Genomic DNA, 18,137 nt, shown 5'->3' with positions numbered 1-18,137 from the left:
CTCATGAGTCCCACCTACACTGGAAAAAAATAATGGGATCTGTTCACATCCCTCATGGTTAGCTTACTGCAATGCACCGTACAAAGAGATACCGTTGAAGGTTGAGCCACAGGTTGTAGCTGGTGCAGAACGCAATAGCCAGGTGGCTTGTGTGAGCAAGGTAAAAAAGGTAAAGGACCCCTGGACAGTTAAGTCCAGTCAAAGGCGACTATGGGGTTGAAGCGCTCATCTTGCTTTCAGGCTGAGGAAGCTGGCGTTTGTCCACAGACAGCTTTCTGGGTCATGTGGCTTCGCTGCCGCCCGCCAGCATTTTAAGATCGCTCCGGACAGCGGAGGACTTCTCCGCTGTCCCGGGGCGATTTAAAAGCCCCCGGGAAGGCAGGCAGGGGGGAGCAAAGACTTTCGCCCCCCGCCGGCCTTCAAAAGCCGTCCAGGATAGCGGAGAAACGAAGGCTGTCCACCCCGCCGCCAGCCTTTGGAGGAGGTCCGAGGACAGTGGGGAAGACGCGCTTCACTTCCCCGCTGTCCCGGAGATTTCCCTATGGGCTTTCGTCTTCCGAAGGAAGCCCATAGGGAAATTCGTTTTGCGAAGCGCCTCCAAAACGGAAAACCCTTTTGTCTAGTGGGTTTTCCGTCTTGCGAGGCGTTCGTCTTGCGGGACACCACTGTACTTGCATTTCTGAAAATATATTATCATCAAGCAGAGTAAAAGGGAACCTTACCGAGAGAGGACACGATCCTGCAAATCTTCATAATTTGGCTGTTTAGGGCTCTCTGGTCAGGACCCAGCAAAGCCCATTCCTCTTCAGTGAAACTGAGTCCTGAGAGAGAGAGAAGGCAGGTGGGGAAAATGCTTCCTTGCAAATATCAAAATAGACCGGCCTACAAGCAAAATCCCAAAGCCTTGTTAAGGGGAGGTGAATGGGCATTACCCTCAGGATTAATATACATTGGTACCTTGGTTCTCAAACTTAATCCATTCCGGAGGTCTGTTCCCAAACCAAAGCATTCCAAAACCAAGGCACGCTTTCCCATAGAAAGTAATGCAAAATGGATTAATCCGTTCCAGACTTCTGAAAACAACCCCTAAAACAGCAAGTGAACATGGATTTTACTATCTAACGAGACCACTGATCCATAAAAATGAAAGCAATAAAGAATGTACTGCAATCACACGATCAATCAGTCGGTAGCTGAACGGTTCCACACAGTCACAAAAACAAAACAAAAAGAGCCGCAAAAACAAAAATGCAAAATAAATAGCAAAAACAGACAGACCTCAGCGTAACACTCAAAACGGAGGTGTGGCAACACTCAAAACGAAGCATGTTCAGCTTCCGAAAAAAGTTTGCAAACCGGAACACTCCCGGGTTTGCAGTGTTTGGGTTCCAAGTTGTTTTAGTACCAAGGTGTTTGAGAACCAAGGTACCACTGTAAACAAATTTTACAAGGACAGGAAGACACACCGTGGGCGGAATAATTGCCACACACAGGAAGAAGAAGGATACAGTCTGAGCGCCGCGCTTCTGATTTTATAAATCATTTAATGTGTCAACGCAAATACAAGTTATTAACATTCCAGTTGTTGTATAAGGGATTATTATTTTGACCGGAATGTAACTGAAATTAATAAGATTTTGGAACACAGAAATAAAGAAAACCACCAAACGATTCGAATAATTGGTATTAGTTATTGTATTATAATTTGGCATTGTTATAATGAGGCTATTATTGGACTCCAACATGAATTTGACGAAACGCCGGGAAAACAGGAGGGCCTGGCGTGCTCTGGTCCATGGGGTCACGAAGAGTCGGACTCGCCTAAACAACAATTATTGGACTGTAATCTAAGAAAAATTATTATATATAAAAAACACGTAATATAACATTGCATTTTTAAAAAAAAAAAAAAAAAACCTTCACAGGGCTACTTTCCGATGCCTTCTAAAGGTTATTCCACAATTCTAAAAATTGCAGGGCTGGGGAAGGAAACTACATTTTCCTCCCCCTGCTGAGCTTTCCCCCGCCGCTGCCCTTCTTATTTCCATCGCACGGGAGGCAAATGCCAGGGACCCTCCCCGCCCCAGATCGAACCCCCATCCCTGTGGATTCAAGAGGCAGCGAGTTCCAAAGTCTAGCTGCTGCCACGCCAATAAAAGACCGATTTTTTACAGGTACCACGTGGCACCACTAACGGTGGCAGTTCCATCGATCAAAGCAGTAGAGGGGCATCTATAGTCCGGCAGAAACAGGGGGGAAGAGAGAGTTTGGGGGGCTTGCAAGGAGGTCGCAAGATGCACTTTGGGCCCCACTTTGTGTCTGAACTGCAGGGAGAAACCCCCAAGCCTCAAAAGTGTGTGGGCTGTTTGTTTTTGGTCCCTTTCTCCTCTCCCCCAGCCCCAAATAAATCAAGTCCCCCTCCTCTCCGCCCCCTCCTCTTCCTAGCTAGCCCGATCCCACCCACCAAATGTCGCTTTGTTTCTCCGAAGAGCTCTGATCATTTCTCTCTGCGCCAGAGAAGGAGGGGGAGATGCGACTTCACAGAATCACAGGCTGGCAGAGTGGGAAGGGGTCGCCAGCGGTCATCTAGCCCAACCCGCTGCAAATGCAGAATTCGAACCCAGGACCCGGAGAGTCTGATTGCACGGCCTTTCCATTTCCCCCGTGTTAATGTCTCCCATGCATGTTTCTGCCTAATACTAATAATAATATTAATATTAATAGAGGGTGTGTGTGTGTGTGTGTGTGTGTGTGTGTGTGTGTGTGTTTGCTGCTCGATTTTCCAAGGGTTAAGATGAACGGAGCTCCCGTTGCTAGAGAGGAAAGCCATCGGGGGAGGAGTTTCCCTCCGCCTCCCAGTCCTTTTCCTGCCCGGCTCCTCACGTGGAGGGAAGCGGCTGATCTGCACCCCCCCCGGTGCCCCCTCCCGGCGCTGCATCCGAGGCCAGATCCGGTGAGACACCCCACCCCCGACCCCTTTGTGCATTGGGCTGGAGGGGATCTACAGGGTCGCAGGAAGATGCGAGGAGATGGGGTTGCAATTTTGGGTCGGGGTATCAGCCGATTGCTAGGGTGCAACTGGGAGAAAGCGAGACCCTCGCCCCCTTTCGCCCCGGGATCTACTGGGTAAGATCCGCTTCTCCGCTAGAGATCCCAGGGAGCGCCGCTGGCTTTCCTTGCCTTCCCTGCCTCCTCTCTGCAAAACCAGGAGAAGAGGGTCCTTTGCTTTTTTTCTGCGAGGTGGGGGGCACTTGCAGACTTTGCAAGACGCACACGCAGGGGACCTTCGGTCATGGAAATGTAGAGCTGGAAGGGACGCCGTGGTGCATCATAATAATAAAAAAATAAAATTTTATTTATATTCCGCCCTCCTGAAGCTGGGCTCAGAGCATAGCTGGCAACTTTACCCTTTTTTAAAAGGGAAATTCCCTTATTACGAATAGGATTCCTCGCAAGAAAAGGGAAAAGTTGACAGCTATGGCTCAGAGCGGCTAACAACAGTAAAAGTAACACAGTTTACATAAAATCACAATCAATTCATTCTAAAACCGATTCATTCTAAAATCAAGAATCAAATTAATGGCAACCATTGGGCTAGCGTTCTATAAAAAGGACAATGCAGGATCAGGCCAATGGTGCCATCTGGTCCAGAATCCTGTTCTCACAGTGACCAACCAGTTGTTGGTGTTTTATGATTTGATGGTGGTTGTTTTTTAAACCTGATTTTTTAAACACATTTTAAAATTAAATTGAATAGCCTGTGTTGTGCCTGAATGTAATATTGAAGCACAGGTGGATGGAGGTGTGTTGGGTTTTCCTCTAGACCAGCCTTTCTCAACCTGTGGGTCCCCAGATGTTGTTGAACTACAACTCCCATCACCCCTAGCTAGCAAGGCCAGAGCTCAGGGATGATGGGAGTTGTAGTCCAACAACATCTGGGGACCCACAGGCTGAGAACCACTGCCTAGACATTGTGTCTGTATAATAATAGGATATGGACAAAGGGGCCCAGTTAGTGAGATGCAAGGATGTAGCGAATGGGCAATGGGATCAGTTGTGTGGGAAATGGAGCCTCCATATACAGCAGCAGCCTACCTGAACTCGGACGCAGCAAAGAGATGTTACTTTGATCCACATGAAACCGTTAAAAATGTTCCCAACGAGAGCGAAAACGCACCTTCATTAGTAATGTTGGTTTCAACAGATTAATACACTGTCTTCAAGTCGGGGCAACACATGAAAAATCAGATCCTGGACCTGGTGATTTTGGAGCAGTTCCTGGCTGTCCTTCAGCGGAGATGGAGAGCTGGGTCAGAGAATGTGGAGCAGAGTCCAGTTCCCAGATGGGGGCCTTGACTAAAAGTTTCCTCCTGAGTCAGGCAGAGCAGCAGGTGAGCGCAAAATTGCTGAACTCTTCCGAAAGTCCCGAAAGGAGGAATGTGCCAAACCACAGAGACCTTTGCCTCTGTCCTTACTTTCCTCATAATCCTTGCCGTTCATTGCTGTTTCAGCTCCAGGATCTGTTTGCAGAAGTGGCCACAGATTTCCACAGAGTAGGGAAGCTTCCCTCAGACGCCAGAGACAGTCACCTACACAGGCAGTCTGTGCCAGAGAGTGACTTAGGTGACACCTCACTGGGTAAGTTTTAAATTGATCATTTTTTATTGATCAGGGTAGGTCTGGCCCAGGAGGCCTCTTTTGGCAGGGTCTCATCAACGTTCATGAAAAAAAACATCCTAAAGCCTTTAAATTTAATTTTTTGTGTCATACGCTGTTAACAAAAGCCCATAATTTATTTGTGTATTAAACTTTTTAAATTAGTAAATCTATTAAAGGTAAAGGTACCCCTGCCCGTATGGGCCAGTCTTGACAGGCTCTAGGGTTGCTCATCTCACAATAGAGGCCAGGAGCCAGCGCTGTCCGCAGACACTTCCGGGTCACGTGGCCAGCGTGACGAAGCTACTCTGGCGAGCTAGAGCCGCACACGGAAACGCCATTTACCTTCCCGCTAGTAAGCGGTCCCTATTTATCTACTTGCACCCGGGGGTGCTTTTGAACTGCTAGGTTGGCAGGTGCTGGGAACGAGCAGCGGGAGCGCACCCCGCCGCGGGGATTCGAACCGCCGACCATGCAATCGGCAAGTCCTAGGCGCTGAGGTTTAACCCACAGCGCCACCCGCGTCCCACTCAGTAAATCTATTAACTGTGTGTTAAATATTACATATACAGTGGTACCTCGCAAGACGAACGCCTCGCAAGACGGAAAACCCGCTAGACGAAAGGGTTTTCCGTTTTGGAGGCGCTTCGCAAGACGAATTTCCCTATGGGCTTGCTTCGCAAGACGACAGCCCATAGGGAAATCTCCCTGACAGCGGGGAAGCGCAGCGCGTCTTCACCGCTGTCCTCAGACCTCCTCCAAAGCCTGGCGGCGGAGCGGGGACACCTCCCGCCGCCGCCGGGCTTCGGAAGGATGCCCCGATGCCGGGCCGCGGGGCGGGAAAGCCTCCCGCCGCCGCCCGGCATCGGAACGATGCCCCGATGCCGGGCGGCGGGGTGGGAAAAGGCTCCCCCCGCCGCCCGGCATCAGAACGATGTCCCCATGCCGGGCGGCGGGGTGGGAAAGCCTCCCCCCGCCGCCCGGCATCGGAACGATGTCCCCATGCCGGGCGGCGGGGTGGGAAAGCCTCCCCCCGCCGCCCGGCATCGGAACGATGTCCCCATGCCGGGCGGCGGGGTGGGAAAGCCTCCCCCCGCCGCCCGGCATCGGAACGATGTCCCCATGCCGGGCGGCGGGGGTGGAAAGGCTCCCGCCGCCGCCCGGCATCGGAACGATGTCCCCATGCCGGGCGGCGGGGTGGAAAGCCTCCCCCCGCCGCCCGGCATCGGAACGATGTCCCCATGCCGGGCGGCGGGGTGGGAAAGCCTCCCCCGCCGCCCGGCATCGGAACGATGTCCCGAAGGCGGGCGGCGGGGCTGCGAAGCCTGGGCGCGCTGGCAACTCTCCACAAGCAGCGGAGCGCTCCCTCTGCTTGCGGAGAGGTCCGCGAAGCCTGTCCTGGACCTCTTCTGAAGGCAGGCGGGGGGCAAAAGTCTTTGTCCCCCCTGCCTGCCTTCCCAGGGGCTTTTAAATCGCCCCGGACAGCGGAGAAGTCCTCCGCTGTCCCGGGCGATTTTAAAATGCCGCCCGCCAGAAGAGGTCCGGGGAAGGTGGTTTCCATAGGAACGCATTAATTGATTTTCAATGCATTCCTGTGGAAAACCGTGCATCGCAAGACGAAAAACTCGCAAGACGAAGAGACTTGCGGAACGAATTAATTTCGTCTTGCGAGGCACCACTGTACAGTGGTACCTCTGGTTGCGAACGGGATCTGTTCCGGAGGCCCGTTTGCAACATGAAAAGAGTTCAACCCGCGGGTTGCGATTCGCCGCTTCCTCACATGCGCGTGACGTCATTTTGCACTTCTGCGCATGTGCGAGTGGCGAAACCCTTTAATACACAAATAAAGTAACCCTTTCCAGTACTTCCGGGTCGCCGCAGGACGTAACCTGAAAGAATGTAACATGAAGCGGACGTAACCTGAGGTATGACTGTATAATATTAAATCTATTGCGAACGCTTCAATCTTCAATATGGAAATCTAATTAAGTGTGTGGCCCCCTTGTTCTACGTCAGAGTTCTCGGCCCATGAGAAGTTTGACTGCCCTGCAGTAAATCAGTGAGATGTATTTGATGTTTTCCTGAAATGGGGCACGACAGCATGCTGGTTTTCAGACTTTTCCCCAGCTCAGAAAGGCGTTCCTTTGCGACCCCTTGGATTTCTCCCCAAGAGGAAAAATGGGATGAGCTGTAGTTTTGCACAACTAAACCGCATAATGCAAAGGGACGTTCAAGATACATAGGGCAGGTGTGTCGTTTTGTGATGTCAACGCGGACCTAGAAATTTCAAAAGAATGCATTAAATTAAAAGAAAAGAGAAATTTGTCATGCAGCCTCTGAGATTAACGTCTGCTCTGGTGGCCTCCCATCACCTTTCTCTCTCACAGGTGGTGGAATAATGTCAGCAACAACTCCTTGGGCATCTTTTCTTCATGGGGGAGCGGAAGAACCTGTACAAGCTACATTCCAGGTAGGTGGAAGCATCCCAGGGAAGGCTGCCAAGAGGAAGCCAAGTGCCTCTGCTCATCTCCCTGCATCTGAACGATTCTCTGTCCTCCTTATACATTCATAGCATCTTAGAGTTGGAAGGGACCCAAGGGTAATAATAATAATAATAATAATAATAATAATAATAATAATAATAATTTATTTCTACCCCACCCATCTGGCTGGGCCTCCCTAGCCACTCTGGGCAGCTTCCAACAAAATATTAAAATACAGTAAAGTGGTACCTCAGGTTAAGTACTTAATTCGTTTCGGAGCTCCGTTCTTAACCTGAAACTGTTCTTAACCTGAAGCACCACTTTAGCTAACGGGGCCTCCTGCTGCTGCCGCACCGCCACCACATGATTTCTGTTCTCATCCTGAAGCAAAGTTCTTAACCCAAGGTACTACTTCTGGGTTAGCGGAGTCTGGAACCTGAAGCGTATATAACCTGAAGCGTATGTAACCCGAGGTACCACTGTAATGCATCAAACATTAAAAGCTTCCCTAAACACGGTTGCCTTCAGATGACTTCTAAAAGGCTGGTAGTTGTTGTTCTCTTTGACATCTGGTGGGGGCGTTCCACAGGTCGGGTGCCACCACCGAGAAGGCCCTCTGCCTGGTTCCCTGTAACTTGGCTTCTCGCAGCGAGGGAACCACCAGAAGGCCCTCAGAGCTGGGCCTCAGTGTCTGGGCTGAATGATGGGGGTGGAGACGCTCCTTCAGGTATACTGGATCGAGGATCTAGTCCACCCCCCCTGCAATGCAGGAATCTCATCACTTCTTTCTAGGCTGCCCACTGAGGAGGCTGCGAATGCCACTCGAACAGTCATGCAGAATAATACCCAGTCACTTTTCTCTCTCTCTCTCTCTCTCTCTCTCTCTCATTTTTATCAAATTTACTGTTTTACAATTTAAAAGATTCATTTAAACAAGCTTGAAATATCAATGACTTCCCTTCCTCTCTTTCCGTGGTTCATTTTACATAGCATAAATCCCTGCATATTTTATATAAACTCAAGCATTCAGTATTCCGTTATTACTTCCATCAAAACTTATTTGCACTGCTGAATTTATCTCAATGTTGCCAACGTTTCCAAGTGTACACAATTCCCCCCCCCCCCATATATTCAACAAACATTTTCCAATCTTCTTTAAACGTATGTTCTTCTTGTTCTCATATTCTACGTGTTACGTCTGCGAGCTGTGCATATTCTGGGCAGCTTAAGTTGCCATTCTTCTTTGGCTGGGACCTCACTCCTTTTCCATTTTGGGGCTAACCAAACACGGGCTGCAGTAGTGGCATACTTAAATAACCTTTTTTGACATCTGGGCATTTCCATTTGAATTATCCCCGACTCTGATTTTTTGGGGAAAGTGCTTTTAAACGTTTTTTTCAATTCATTACAAATTATTTCCCAATTCTCTTTTACCCTTTTACATGTCCACCACATATGAAAGGACGTTCCCGCTACCTCTTTGCATCTCGCTTATCTGATTCAATATTATACATCTTAGCATGTCTAAAGGTAAAGGTAAAGGACCTCTGACCGTTAAGTCCAGTCACGGACGGCTCTGGGGTTGCGGCGCTCATCTCGCTCTACAGGCCGAGGGAGCCAGCGTTTTCCGCAGACAGCTTCCGGGTCATGTGGCCAGCATGGCGAACCAGAGCAGCGCATGGAAACACCGTTTTCCTTCCCACCAGAGCGGTACCTACTTATCTACTTATGCTGGCATGCTTTTGAACTGTTAGGTTGGCAGGAGCAGGGACCAAGCAACCGGAGCTCACCCCGTCGCAGGGATTCGAACCGCAGACCTTCTGACCAGCAAGCCCTAGGCTCTGTGGTTTAGACCACAGCGCCACCCGCATCCCACCTGCCACCCACGCATGCCTACTCAGAGTCAAACACCACCTGTAAATCATTTTCAAATAGTTCTCCTTCAGGGAATAACATGCTGTAAACTTCAGCCACTTTTCCTTGTTGAGTCTTCCAGAGTTTGCAAGTAGAGAATTGTTATATTGTCTGTGAAAGGGCTGACGTTTTCCTTTTCTTTTCAGGCTCGAATTTATTTTGAGGACGTGGCTGTGTATTTCACAGCAGAGGAATGGTCTCTGCTGGATTCTGACCAGAGAGCTCTGCACAGAGAAGTCATGGAGGAGAATTACCTTCTCGTCGCCTGTCTCTGTAAGACATTGTGTTTTCAGCTGTTTTAGTGGTTGTGTTTGTGTAAATGGTTTTAGGGCTTCTATTGCATTTGGACCTCACTTTGGATCCTTTCCCTAGTGCAGTCTTCTTCAACCTTGGATCCCCAAATGTTGGACTACAACTCCCATCATCCCTGACCAGCCCATCTAAGATAGCTGGGAATGATGGGGGTTGTAGTCCATCAATCTTGGCAGAACCAAGGTTGAAAAACATTTCCTTAGTGGATGATGGTAGTTATTAAAAGTGCATGTGATTGTTCTTAAACCGAAGGAATAATAATTATTATGTCCCTCCGCGGGTGACCCTTGCGGGCCCTTCCAATTCTATGATTCGATTCTATTCCTCATTACGTCCATGAATTACTATTATTTTTACACGTCCACAGGACAGGACACTTCTTGCATACAAGGGCGTGTCACCATCTTTGTAGCTGTTGGAAATGCATATTTCGGTTGACGGCATTTGCAAATCGTATTTTTCTCTCTCAAAAATTTCTGTGCAATTTCTGTGCAAATGTTTCACCACTGTAGATGTTGTCGCTCCCTTGAGAAGGGCTTTGGCAGTCAAATGCTCTACCACTGAGCTATTATTTATGTAGACAAAGATTAAATGTAAGGTATTGGTTGTGGTTTTTTTGATGGGACGCGGGTGGCGCTGTGGGTTAAAGCCTCAGCGCCTAGGGCTTGCCGATCGAAAGGTCGGCGGTTTGAATCCCCACGGCGGGGTACGCTCCCGTCGTTCGGTCCCAGCACCTGCCAACCTAGCAGTTCGAAAGCACATTCGGGTGCAAGTAGATAAATAGGGACCGCATACCAGCGGGAAGGTAAACGGCGTTCCGTGTGCTGCGCTGGCTCGCCAGATGCAGCTTGTCACACTGGCCACGTGACCCGGAAGTGTCTGTGGACAGCGCTGGCTCCCGGCCTCTAGAGTGAGATGAGCGCACAACCCTAGAGTCTGGCAAGACTGGCCCGTACGGGCAGGGGTACCTTTACCTTTACCTTTATTGGTTGTGTTTAGAATATATTTATGAAAGATTTAGAAAACTTGTTGATTTGAATATTTGTGTGAGATTGTATGGGAAAAATAGGGAATAATAGATACAATCTTGCTTAAAATGTATATAGGAAGTGCAGTGTAAGCGATGGAAGTCAATCAATGAAATTTTATTATTGAGATATTTGTAGAATAGGTTTGGGGGAGATTCTTCCAGTGTTTCTTCTTCTTCTTTTTCTCTTTGTTTTTTTTTTTCCTTTTCCCTTTTTTTCCTTTTTTTCTCTTTTGTTCTTTTTTTAAATATGTGTGCTTATCTGAAGTGTATATGTGTGTATGTATTTGCAGTGTTTTGCTTATATTTTGTAATAATTATGTTAAATAAATGAAATAAAAGAATTAAAATCACTTTAAAAACAAAAAAAGAGAAGGACTTTCGTCCAAGCGGCAGAACATCTGTGACCTGCAGAAGGTCTCCGGTTCATTGTTGGGAGTCCTCAGGTAGGGCTCAGAAATACCCCAGCTTGAAACCTTGGAGAGATGAGGTCTTCCCTGCCATCTTTGTCTCTCACAGGTGACAGGATAATGCTGGCGAGACCCCCTCAGCCGTCCCTTCCTCGCGTTGGAGGGGAAGCAGTTGCTGTTGCAAACGATCAGGTATGGATCAGGGAAGAATCATTGGGGAGATTGTCAAGGAGGAGCCTTCTTATCTCCCTGGTCCGGATGGAAATTCTCTCCTCGACTTTGCTTCTGTCAGAGCTGCCCAAGAGAAAGGCGGTGATGTATAATGAATTGAAAAGGATGTTTAAAATAACGTTCGTAAAAAATAAAATAAAAAACCACCCAGAAGCTTTTCTTTTGGGAATTATAGACAGAACGACCTAAACTGTATAGAAATTTATTTATGTGTGCTGCTACAGCGGTAATAATAATAATAATAATAATAATAATTTATACCCCACCCATCTGGCTGGGCTTCCCCAGCCACTCTAGGCGGCTTCCAACAAAATATTAAAATACTGTAATACATCAAACATTAAAGGCTTCCCTAAACAGGGCTGCCTTCAGATGTCTTCTAAAAGTCTGGTAGTTGTTGTTCTCATTGACATCTGGTGGGAGGGCGTTCCACAGGGGCGGGTGCCACTACTGAGAAGGCCCTGCCTGGTTCCCTGTAACTTGGCTTCTCGCAGCGAGGGAACCACCAGAAGGCCCTCGGTGCTGGACCTCAGTGTCCGGGTAGAACGATGGGGGTGGAGACGCTCCTTCAGGTATACTGGACCGAGGCCGTTTAGGGCTTTAAAGGTCAACACCAACACTTTGAATTGTGCTCGGAAACGTACTGGGAACCAATGTAGGTCTTTCAAGACCGGTGTTATGTGGCGGCTGCTCCCAGTCACCAGTCTAGCTGCCGCATTCTGGATTAGTTGTATGTTATTCGCCCAAAAATGGAAAGAAGTCCCAGCAAAGTAAGAACGGATACAAAAACTTACGGAATATGCGGAAATGACGAAACTTACCGGAAGAATAAGAAAGCAAGATAACAAACTTTTTTTTTATAAAAGAATGGAAATGGTTTCTTGAACACTTACAGATATATTGCGAACAGATAAGAACGTTGGCAGGATTATTGTAATAACCTGCAGTATATATTTAAAGTAGATTAATAAATGAGCAAATTAAGTTAATTGGGATATGCAGAAGATATTAAAAAATAAATTTAAGGAACCACAGAAAGAGCATAGCTGTCAACGTTTCCCTTTTTTAAAGGGAAATTCCCTTATTCCGAATAGGATTCCTCGCAAGAAAAGGGAAAAGTTGAGAGCTATGAGAAAGAGGGGGAAGGAAGTCAAGCTTTGAAATTTCGAAATGATTGTAAAATTAGTGAAATGTATATTATTATTATTATTATTATTATTATTATTATTATTATTATTAAACCTGAAAAGTATAAGTTAAGAGAGAGAGGGAGGGAGAGAGGGAGAGAGAAAGGCTGTGAAGGCCTCCTCAGAAGGTTTAACTTCTGTGGGATAATACACAGCCGTCCTCCCCTGATGAGACTTCTGGGTTTTGCTAGCAGACGCTCTTAATTTCTGTCAAGACACAAATGTTTTCTTCTCTTTCAGGGTCCGTGGTCCTTTGAGGCTGTGTCTGTGTATTTCACTGAGGAGGAGTGGGCACTCCTGGATCCTGACCAGAAAGCTCTTCATAGGGATGTCATGGAGGAGAATTATCGCCTCGTCACCTATCTCAGTAAGGCTTTTTTAAGGACAGTCGAGAGATGGTAAAATGTGTAACTGACGGGCAGGCCATCTAAACTGGAATCTTTTGAAAATATGAAGTGGTTTATAAATGCTTTTATATATACAGGCTTGACTACTGTAATTCGCTCTACTTGGGGCTGCCCTTGAAGCTGTCCCAGAAACTCCAGCGGGTGCAGAATGCTGCAGCGAGGCTCCTCACGGGGTCTCTGCCATGGGAGCATATTCACCCAGTGCTTTTCAAGCTGCACTGGCTCCCAGTGGAGTACAGGGTCAGATTGAAGGTGCTGCTTTTGACCTTTAAAGCCCTTCACGGCCAAGGACCCTCGTACCTACGGGACCGCCTCTCCCAGTATGTCCCACGGAGGACCTTAAGGTCCATAAATGGCAACACCCTAGTGGTCCCGGGCCCTAAGGAAGTCAGATTAGCCTCAACCAGAGCCAGGGCCTTTTCAACACTGGCTCCGGCCTGGTGGAACACTCTGCCTCATGAGACCATGGCCCTGCGGGATCTGATTTCTTTCCGCAGGGGCTGTAAGACAGAGTTGTTCCGCCTGGCCTTTGGCTTGGAATCAACTTGATTCCCTCCCCCTCTTTTCCTTTTTCCTTCTGTGATGAAACTCCTATTTGGGGACTTCCCTGGCTTTTTTCTGGCCCATGTAGGACCAGTCTGGATAGTTGGCCTTGGTGAGGATTTGACGTTTTCATCCCCAAAAAGTTTTTTGATTTGAGTTTCTACTGAAAGGAGGCTGCATTTTAATGTTGTATTTTAATCTTGTTTTTAAGTTGTATTTTAATCAAATGCTTTTATACTTGGTGTTAGCTGCCCTGAACCCAGTCTTGGCTGGGGAGGGCGGGTATAAATAAAATTATTATTATTATTATTATTATTATTATTATTATTAAGATTTCATGTCTTACTCAGGTACTAACCAGTGTTCTTTCTCAACTGCAGGCCACAAATGGGAAGCCAGGAATATGGGAGACGTATGCTGGATGTCGGCAGGAAGGGACACACATAGAAATGAGGAACAACTGAGAAAGAAGACTGAAGCAGATCAGAACAGGTGGAATATATCCTCTGCTACTCAGGACAGTGGCTACCCTGAAATTGTGATCATAGAAGAAGAAAAAGTACAGGAAAAGGATAAATACTGTGTGTATCCGAAATTGGAATGTGAAGCTCATTGCCAGATCCATACTGGGGAGAAACCATATCAGTGCAGAGAATGCGGAAAGACATTCAGTCAGAAGATGTATCTTACAACTCATAAAAGAATTCATACAGGGGAGAAGCCATATAAGTGCTTGGAATGTGGAAAGGGCTTCAGCCAGAAGATACACCTAACTTTCCACCAAAGAATTCATACAGGGGAAAAACCATACCAGTGCTTGGAATGCGGGAAGAGCTTCATCAGAAGTTCAAACCTCACTTTGCATCAGAGAATCCACACAGGGGAGAAGCCATATCAGTGCTTGGAATGTGGGAAAAGTTTCATTCGAAGCACAAACCTTACTCTGCACCAGAGAATCCACACGGGCGAGAAGCCGTATCAGTGTGTGGAATGTGGAAAGAGCTTCAGCCAACGTTGTAGCCTTACTTCTCATCAGAGAATCCACACAGGGGAGAAACCGTTTGAGTGTCTGGAATGTGGAAAGAGCTTCACGCATAAGATAAGTTTCACTTATCATCAAACGACTCACACAGGGGAGAAACCATATCAGTGCGTGGAATGCGGGAAGAGCTTCAGTCAACGTTGCACCCTGACTTCTCATCAGAGAATCCACAGGGTGGAGAAACCATATAAATGCCTGGAATGTGGAAAGGGCTTTACGTGGAAGATAGGCCTCGCTGCTCATCAAACAACTCATACAGGGGAGAAACCATACCGGTGCTTAGAGTGTGGAAAGAGCTTCAGCCATAAGGGGAGCCTCACATATCATCAGAGAATCCACACAGGGGAGAAGCCATATCAGTGCATGGAATGTGGGAAGAGCTTCAGTCACCGATGCACCCTAACTTCTCATCAGAGAATCCACACAGGAGAGAAACCATATCAGTGCCTCGAATGCGGAAAGAGCTTTAAAGAGAAGAGCAGGCTCACTTTTCACCGAAGGACTCACACTGGGGAGAAGCCATACAAATGCTTGGAATGTGGAAAGGGCTTCACGCAGAAGATAGGCCTCTCTGCTCACCAGACAGCTCATACAGGGCAGAAACCGTATACCTGCTTGGAATGCGGAAACGGCTTCACGAGAAGATCAAGCCTTAATCTGCATCGGAGAAGTCACAGCGGCGAGAAGCCATATCAATGCCCCGAGTGCGGAAAAAGCTTCACTAGACGGTCCGGTCTGAATTTGCATCAAAGAACTCACACAGCGGTGAAATCGTATAAGTGCTTAGAGTGTGGAAATAACTACAATAATAAGATAAACCTCACGTATCATCAGAGAACTCACAGAAGCGATTTGAATAGGCAGCAAAATCTTGTATCCCACGTGAAACAGGAGTTTGATTGTGAGGACCCACATCGGACATGCACTGTATAACTGAACGCTAAGCAGGGAGCAACATAGTGTACCTATCCTGAACAACGACAGCAAGGGAACTGAAGCGTTTTCTTTTAGCTTTGCTCCTTTTCTAATACAAAATGTGAAATCACCGCTGCTCCCCTTTGCCCTCCCCATCCATCCTTCCTCTCCTGAGCACGTAGTGTTGCTTCCATGTGGGAGCATTCAGCTCCTATGTGTGGTCGGCGCTGGCCAAAGGATCTGCCCAAGGGCATTTCCAAAATGCGTTGCCTCCTGGTAATGGATTTTGGGACATGTTGGGGGGGGGGGCTCACTATCTGGAGGGTGATATAATCAAGGCTCCCATGCCTGCTCAGGTGTCTGCGTATTGGGAGGAGGGGAAAGGGGGAAGACAAAAAAGGAAGACAGAGCGTAGCCATCAACACAGTCTCTAGCTAAAAATGCATTAAAAGAATACTTTGAATTGAATAAAAATCAAGTTGATGACGTAAGGGCACTCTGGGATGCTGGTAAAGCAGGGATCAGGGGATGTTTCATAAAACAAGGCATAAGAATAAAAAAGGAAAGCAAAAAGGAAAAAAAACACAAAATTAATGGAAGAAATAAGGAAAAAAGAAAAAGAGCAAATCAAACAACCAAATAATGATATAATTAAAAAAGAAATTAGGCTACTACAGTGCAGACAGAATATATGTGCAAAATAGAACAGGAAGTGGAGTGGAATGTGGAAATGTGGCAACAAAATAATTTTGAGTTTGCCAATAAACTGGGAAAATATCTGGCGTGGCAATTGAGAAAGAGGCAAAATCAAAGACAAATAAGTAGAATAAAAATAGGAGAGAAAATTATAGGTGATCCAAAAGTAATAATACAAAAATTTTAAAAATATTATGAAAAGTTATGCAAAAAAGATAATGAGGCAGAAGAAGTAGACAACTTCCTATACCAACAGAAAGGAGGATGGGTTTTAATTCTACTGGATCAGATCTTTACCCCACAGAAATGCACAGTCTAAATGTGGGTGGTGGTCTCTTGCTGTGTGTGTTTTCTATGCAATTGGGTGCTTTCTTCCTCTCTGCCCCTGTTCCCCACACACAAAAGTCACAGATCCGGTGCTTGCCAGCACTGACATAGCAAAACAATTGGGATCTGAGACATGGATCGGTATGAAACCAGATTATCATTATAGGGGGGTCTCTCCCCGGAACAACCACTGTATTATAAGCAATGTCTCTGTCAGTGGCGGTGTTGATCGGCGCTGGATCTGTGATTTTAAGGGTTCGTTTGCAGCTAAGGGACCTTTAACTTAATGGCTGTTTGTTAAAACGAAATGTGTCTCATTCAGCAATCATGCAAGCTGGAGATGGTCCATTTCTGGCTTGGAGATTTTCATTTTGAGCAAGGAAGCCTTTTGTTGAATGACGACATGCCCCAGAGCCGCTGTTATATGATAACACTGCTCCCCCTATATCTAAATCCCAGGGGTGCCTAAAGGCATAAAAAAATGGAGACCCCTGCCAGAGTTATTTCCAGGCTGCAAATGGAAGACTGTTTGATTGAATATTTTTGTATGCACACAGGTGCATGTCTCACTGTAAATATTGGGCTTGGTGGTGGATTTTCTCCGTTAAGTGTTTCTGCCTTGCAAAACTCTGTGATTAACATCCCATTTGTTTTTGTAAATGCATTAGGAAGAAATGTTAAAGGTGCACACGTGCAGATATAAAAAAAAAAAACCAAGGCCACACAAACACAGATTTGCGCGCGCAGCCCGAATATCAAAAAACATAGCGAGAGTTGAAACATCTCATGTCGTAGTTGAGAGCTTTTTCCTTTGTCTTCTGTTGGTGTGTTTTTTACTACAATCTAGGTGTTTTATAGATTATAAAAACAACTCCTCACAACTCAGTGTTTGTTCTCTTTCCCCAAGTTTCACTCAGTAGCGTCGCAAGGGAGAAGATGTGCCCTGAGAAGATGTGTTGAGAATTTTGTAAGTTAACAGCCAGGTTTGTGTGTTCTCCATGCTTAACAAATAAATCAGCGTACACAAGCTGTATTTCTCTAAAAAGAGCAGCGTTTCGCAGAATCTGTTAATGTTTCCCAGTTCCCCCGAGTGCCTGAGCTCTCTTTCCTGCACCTTCTGCTCTCATTTCACAGCTACAGTCCACCCGCTTCCAAGTGTTTGTTCCTTCTTAGGGGCTGGTAACTTGATGCTTTTTTTAAAAAGGGGAAAGCTGAGAGTTCCAGGAAGTCCTTTTTCTCTCCTGGTCAAAACCAGCCCCTTTCCATTTTGCCATGAGGTAGCTGGGTGTGCTCTTGTTGGAGCTGAAGTGGCCTCTGGGGCTGGGGTCCCTTTGACCCCAGGGCTCAGAGAGGAGGTGGATGGGTGCAAAAGTGCTGCACAGCCCAATACCTTCAGGGTTTGAGTTTCAAGCTCCAGGTATTGCCACAGGAGAACAGTAGGGATTCCTCACCAGTCAAGTTTGCACCGTTTATAATACAGTGTTTGGCTTATTTTCTCCCTTCTCTTCCTCCAACTTTTGTTGCTCTGGACGCCTGAGGAAAAACTGGTTTCACTCCACCATTCATGATCTTTCACCCCATTCTCCCTCTGTCTTATCCAGTAAGCTTCCAAGCACAATTCAAAGTGTTGGTGCTGACCTTTAAAGCCCTAAACAGCCTTGGCCCAGTACATCTGAAGGAGCATCTCTACTCCCATCGTTCAGCTAAGGTCCAGCTCCGAGGGCCTTCTGGCAGTTCCCTCCCTGTGAGAAGTGAGGTTACAGGGAACCAGGCAGAGGGCCTTCTCGGTGGTGGCGCCCGCCCTGTGGAATGCCCTCCCATCAGATGTCAAGGAAATAAACAACTATCTGACTTTTAGAAGACATCTGAAGGCAATGCTGTTTAGGAAAGTTTTTAGGTTTGATGTTTTATTGTGTTTTTAAGATCGGTGCGCACCAACCCCTCTCGCTCTCCAGGCTTCAGCGAAAGCAACGTGAAGCCTCCGAAG

The 18,137-nt window shown here is 47.0% G+C and overlaps 1 protein-coding gene across 2 annotated transcripts; it reads left to right on the top strand.

The window, feature by feature from the left end:
• Window positions 1-2,813: 2,813 nt before the first annotated feature.
• LOC114592740 (uncharacterized) lies at window positions 2,814-17,031 on the top strand. 2 transcript variants are annotated; one of them, XM_077923165.1, is made up of 8 exons: window positions 2,814-2,953; window positions 4,205-4,391; window positions 4,512-4,638; window positions 7,044-7,126; window positions 9,200-9,326; window positions 10,912-10,994; window positions 12,461-12,587; window positions 13,551-17,031. In XM_077923165.1, exons 2-8 carry the CDS (start codon window positions 4,299-4,301, stop codon window positions 15,143-15,145), a joined length of 2,235 nt encoding a protein of 744 aa, XP_077779291.1. In that variant the 5' UTR covers window positions 2,814-2,953; window positions 4,205-4,298; the 3' UTR covers window positions 15,146-17,031. The 2 variants fall into 2 exon arrangements, with proteins under 2 accessions (XP_077779291.1, XP_077779292.1); XM_077923166.1 differs by lacking the exon at window positions 2,814-2,953 and adding an exon at window positions 3,035-3,126.
• The last annotated feature ends 1,106 nt before the right edge of the window (window positions 17,032-18,137 follow it).

The sequence above is a fragment of the Podarcis muralis genome, chromosome 2, assembly GCF_964188315.1.
Source record: "Podarcis muralis chromosome 2, rPodMur119.hap1.1, whole genome shotgun sequence".
Taxonomy (NCBI): domain Eukaryota; kingdom Metazoa; phylum Chordata; class Lepidosauria; order Squamata; family Lacertidae; genus Podarcis; species Podarcis muralis.
Note: the sequence above shows the minus strand (reverse complement) of the source record. Positions and strands in the feature narration are given on the sequence as shown.

Coding starts and splice junctions, on each gene's coding strand:
- LOC114592740 (XM_077923165.1), top strand. CDS start 4,299: ATGGAGAGCTGGGTCAGAGAATGTGGAGCAGAGTCCAGTTCCCAGATG. Junction 4,639..7,043: donor CTTAGGTGACACCTCACTGG/GTAAGTTTTAAA, acceptor TCTCTCTCACAG/GTGGTGGAATAATGTCAGCA. Junction 10,995..12,460: donor TTGCTGTTGCAAACGATCAG/GTATGGATCAGG, acceptor CTTCTCTTTCAG/GGTCCGTGGTCCTTTGAGGC.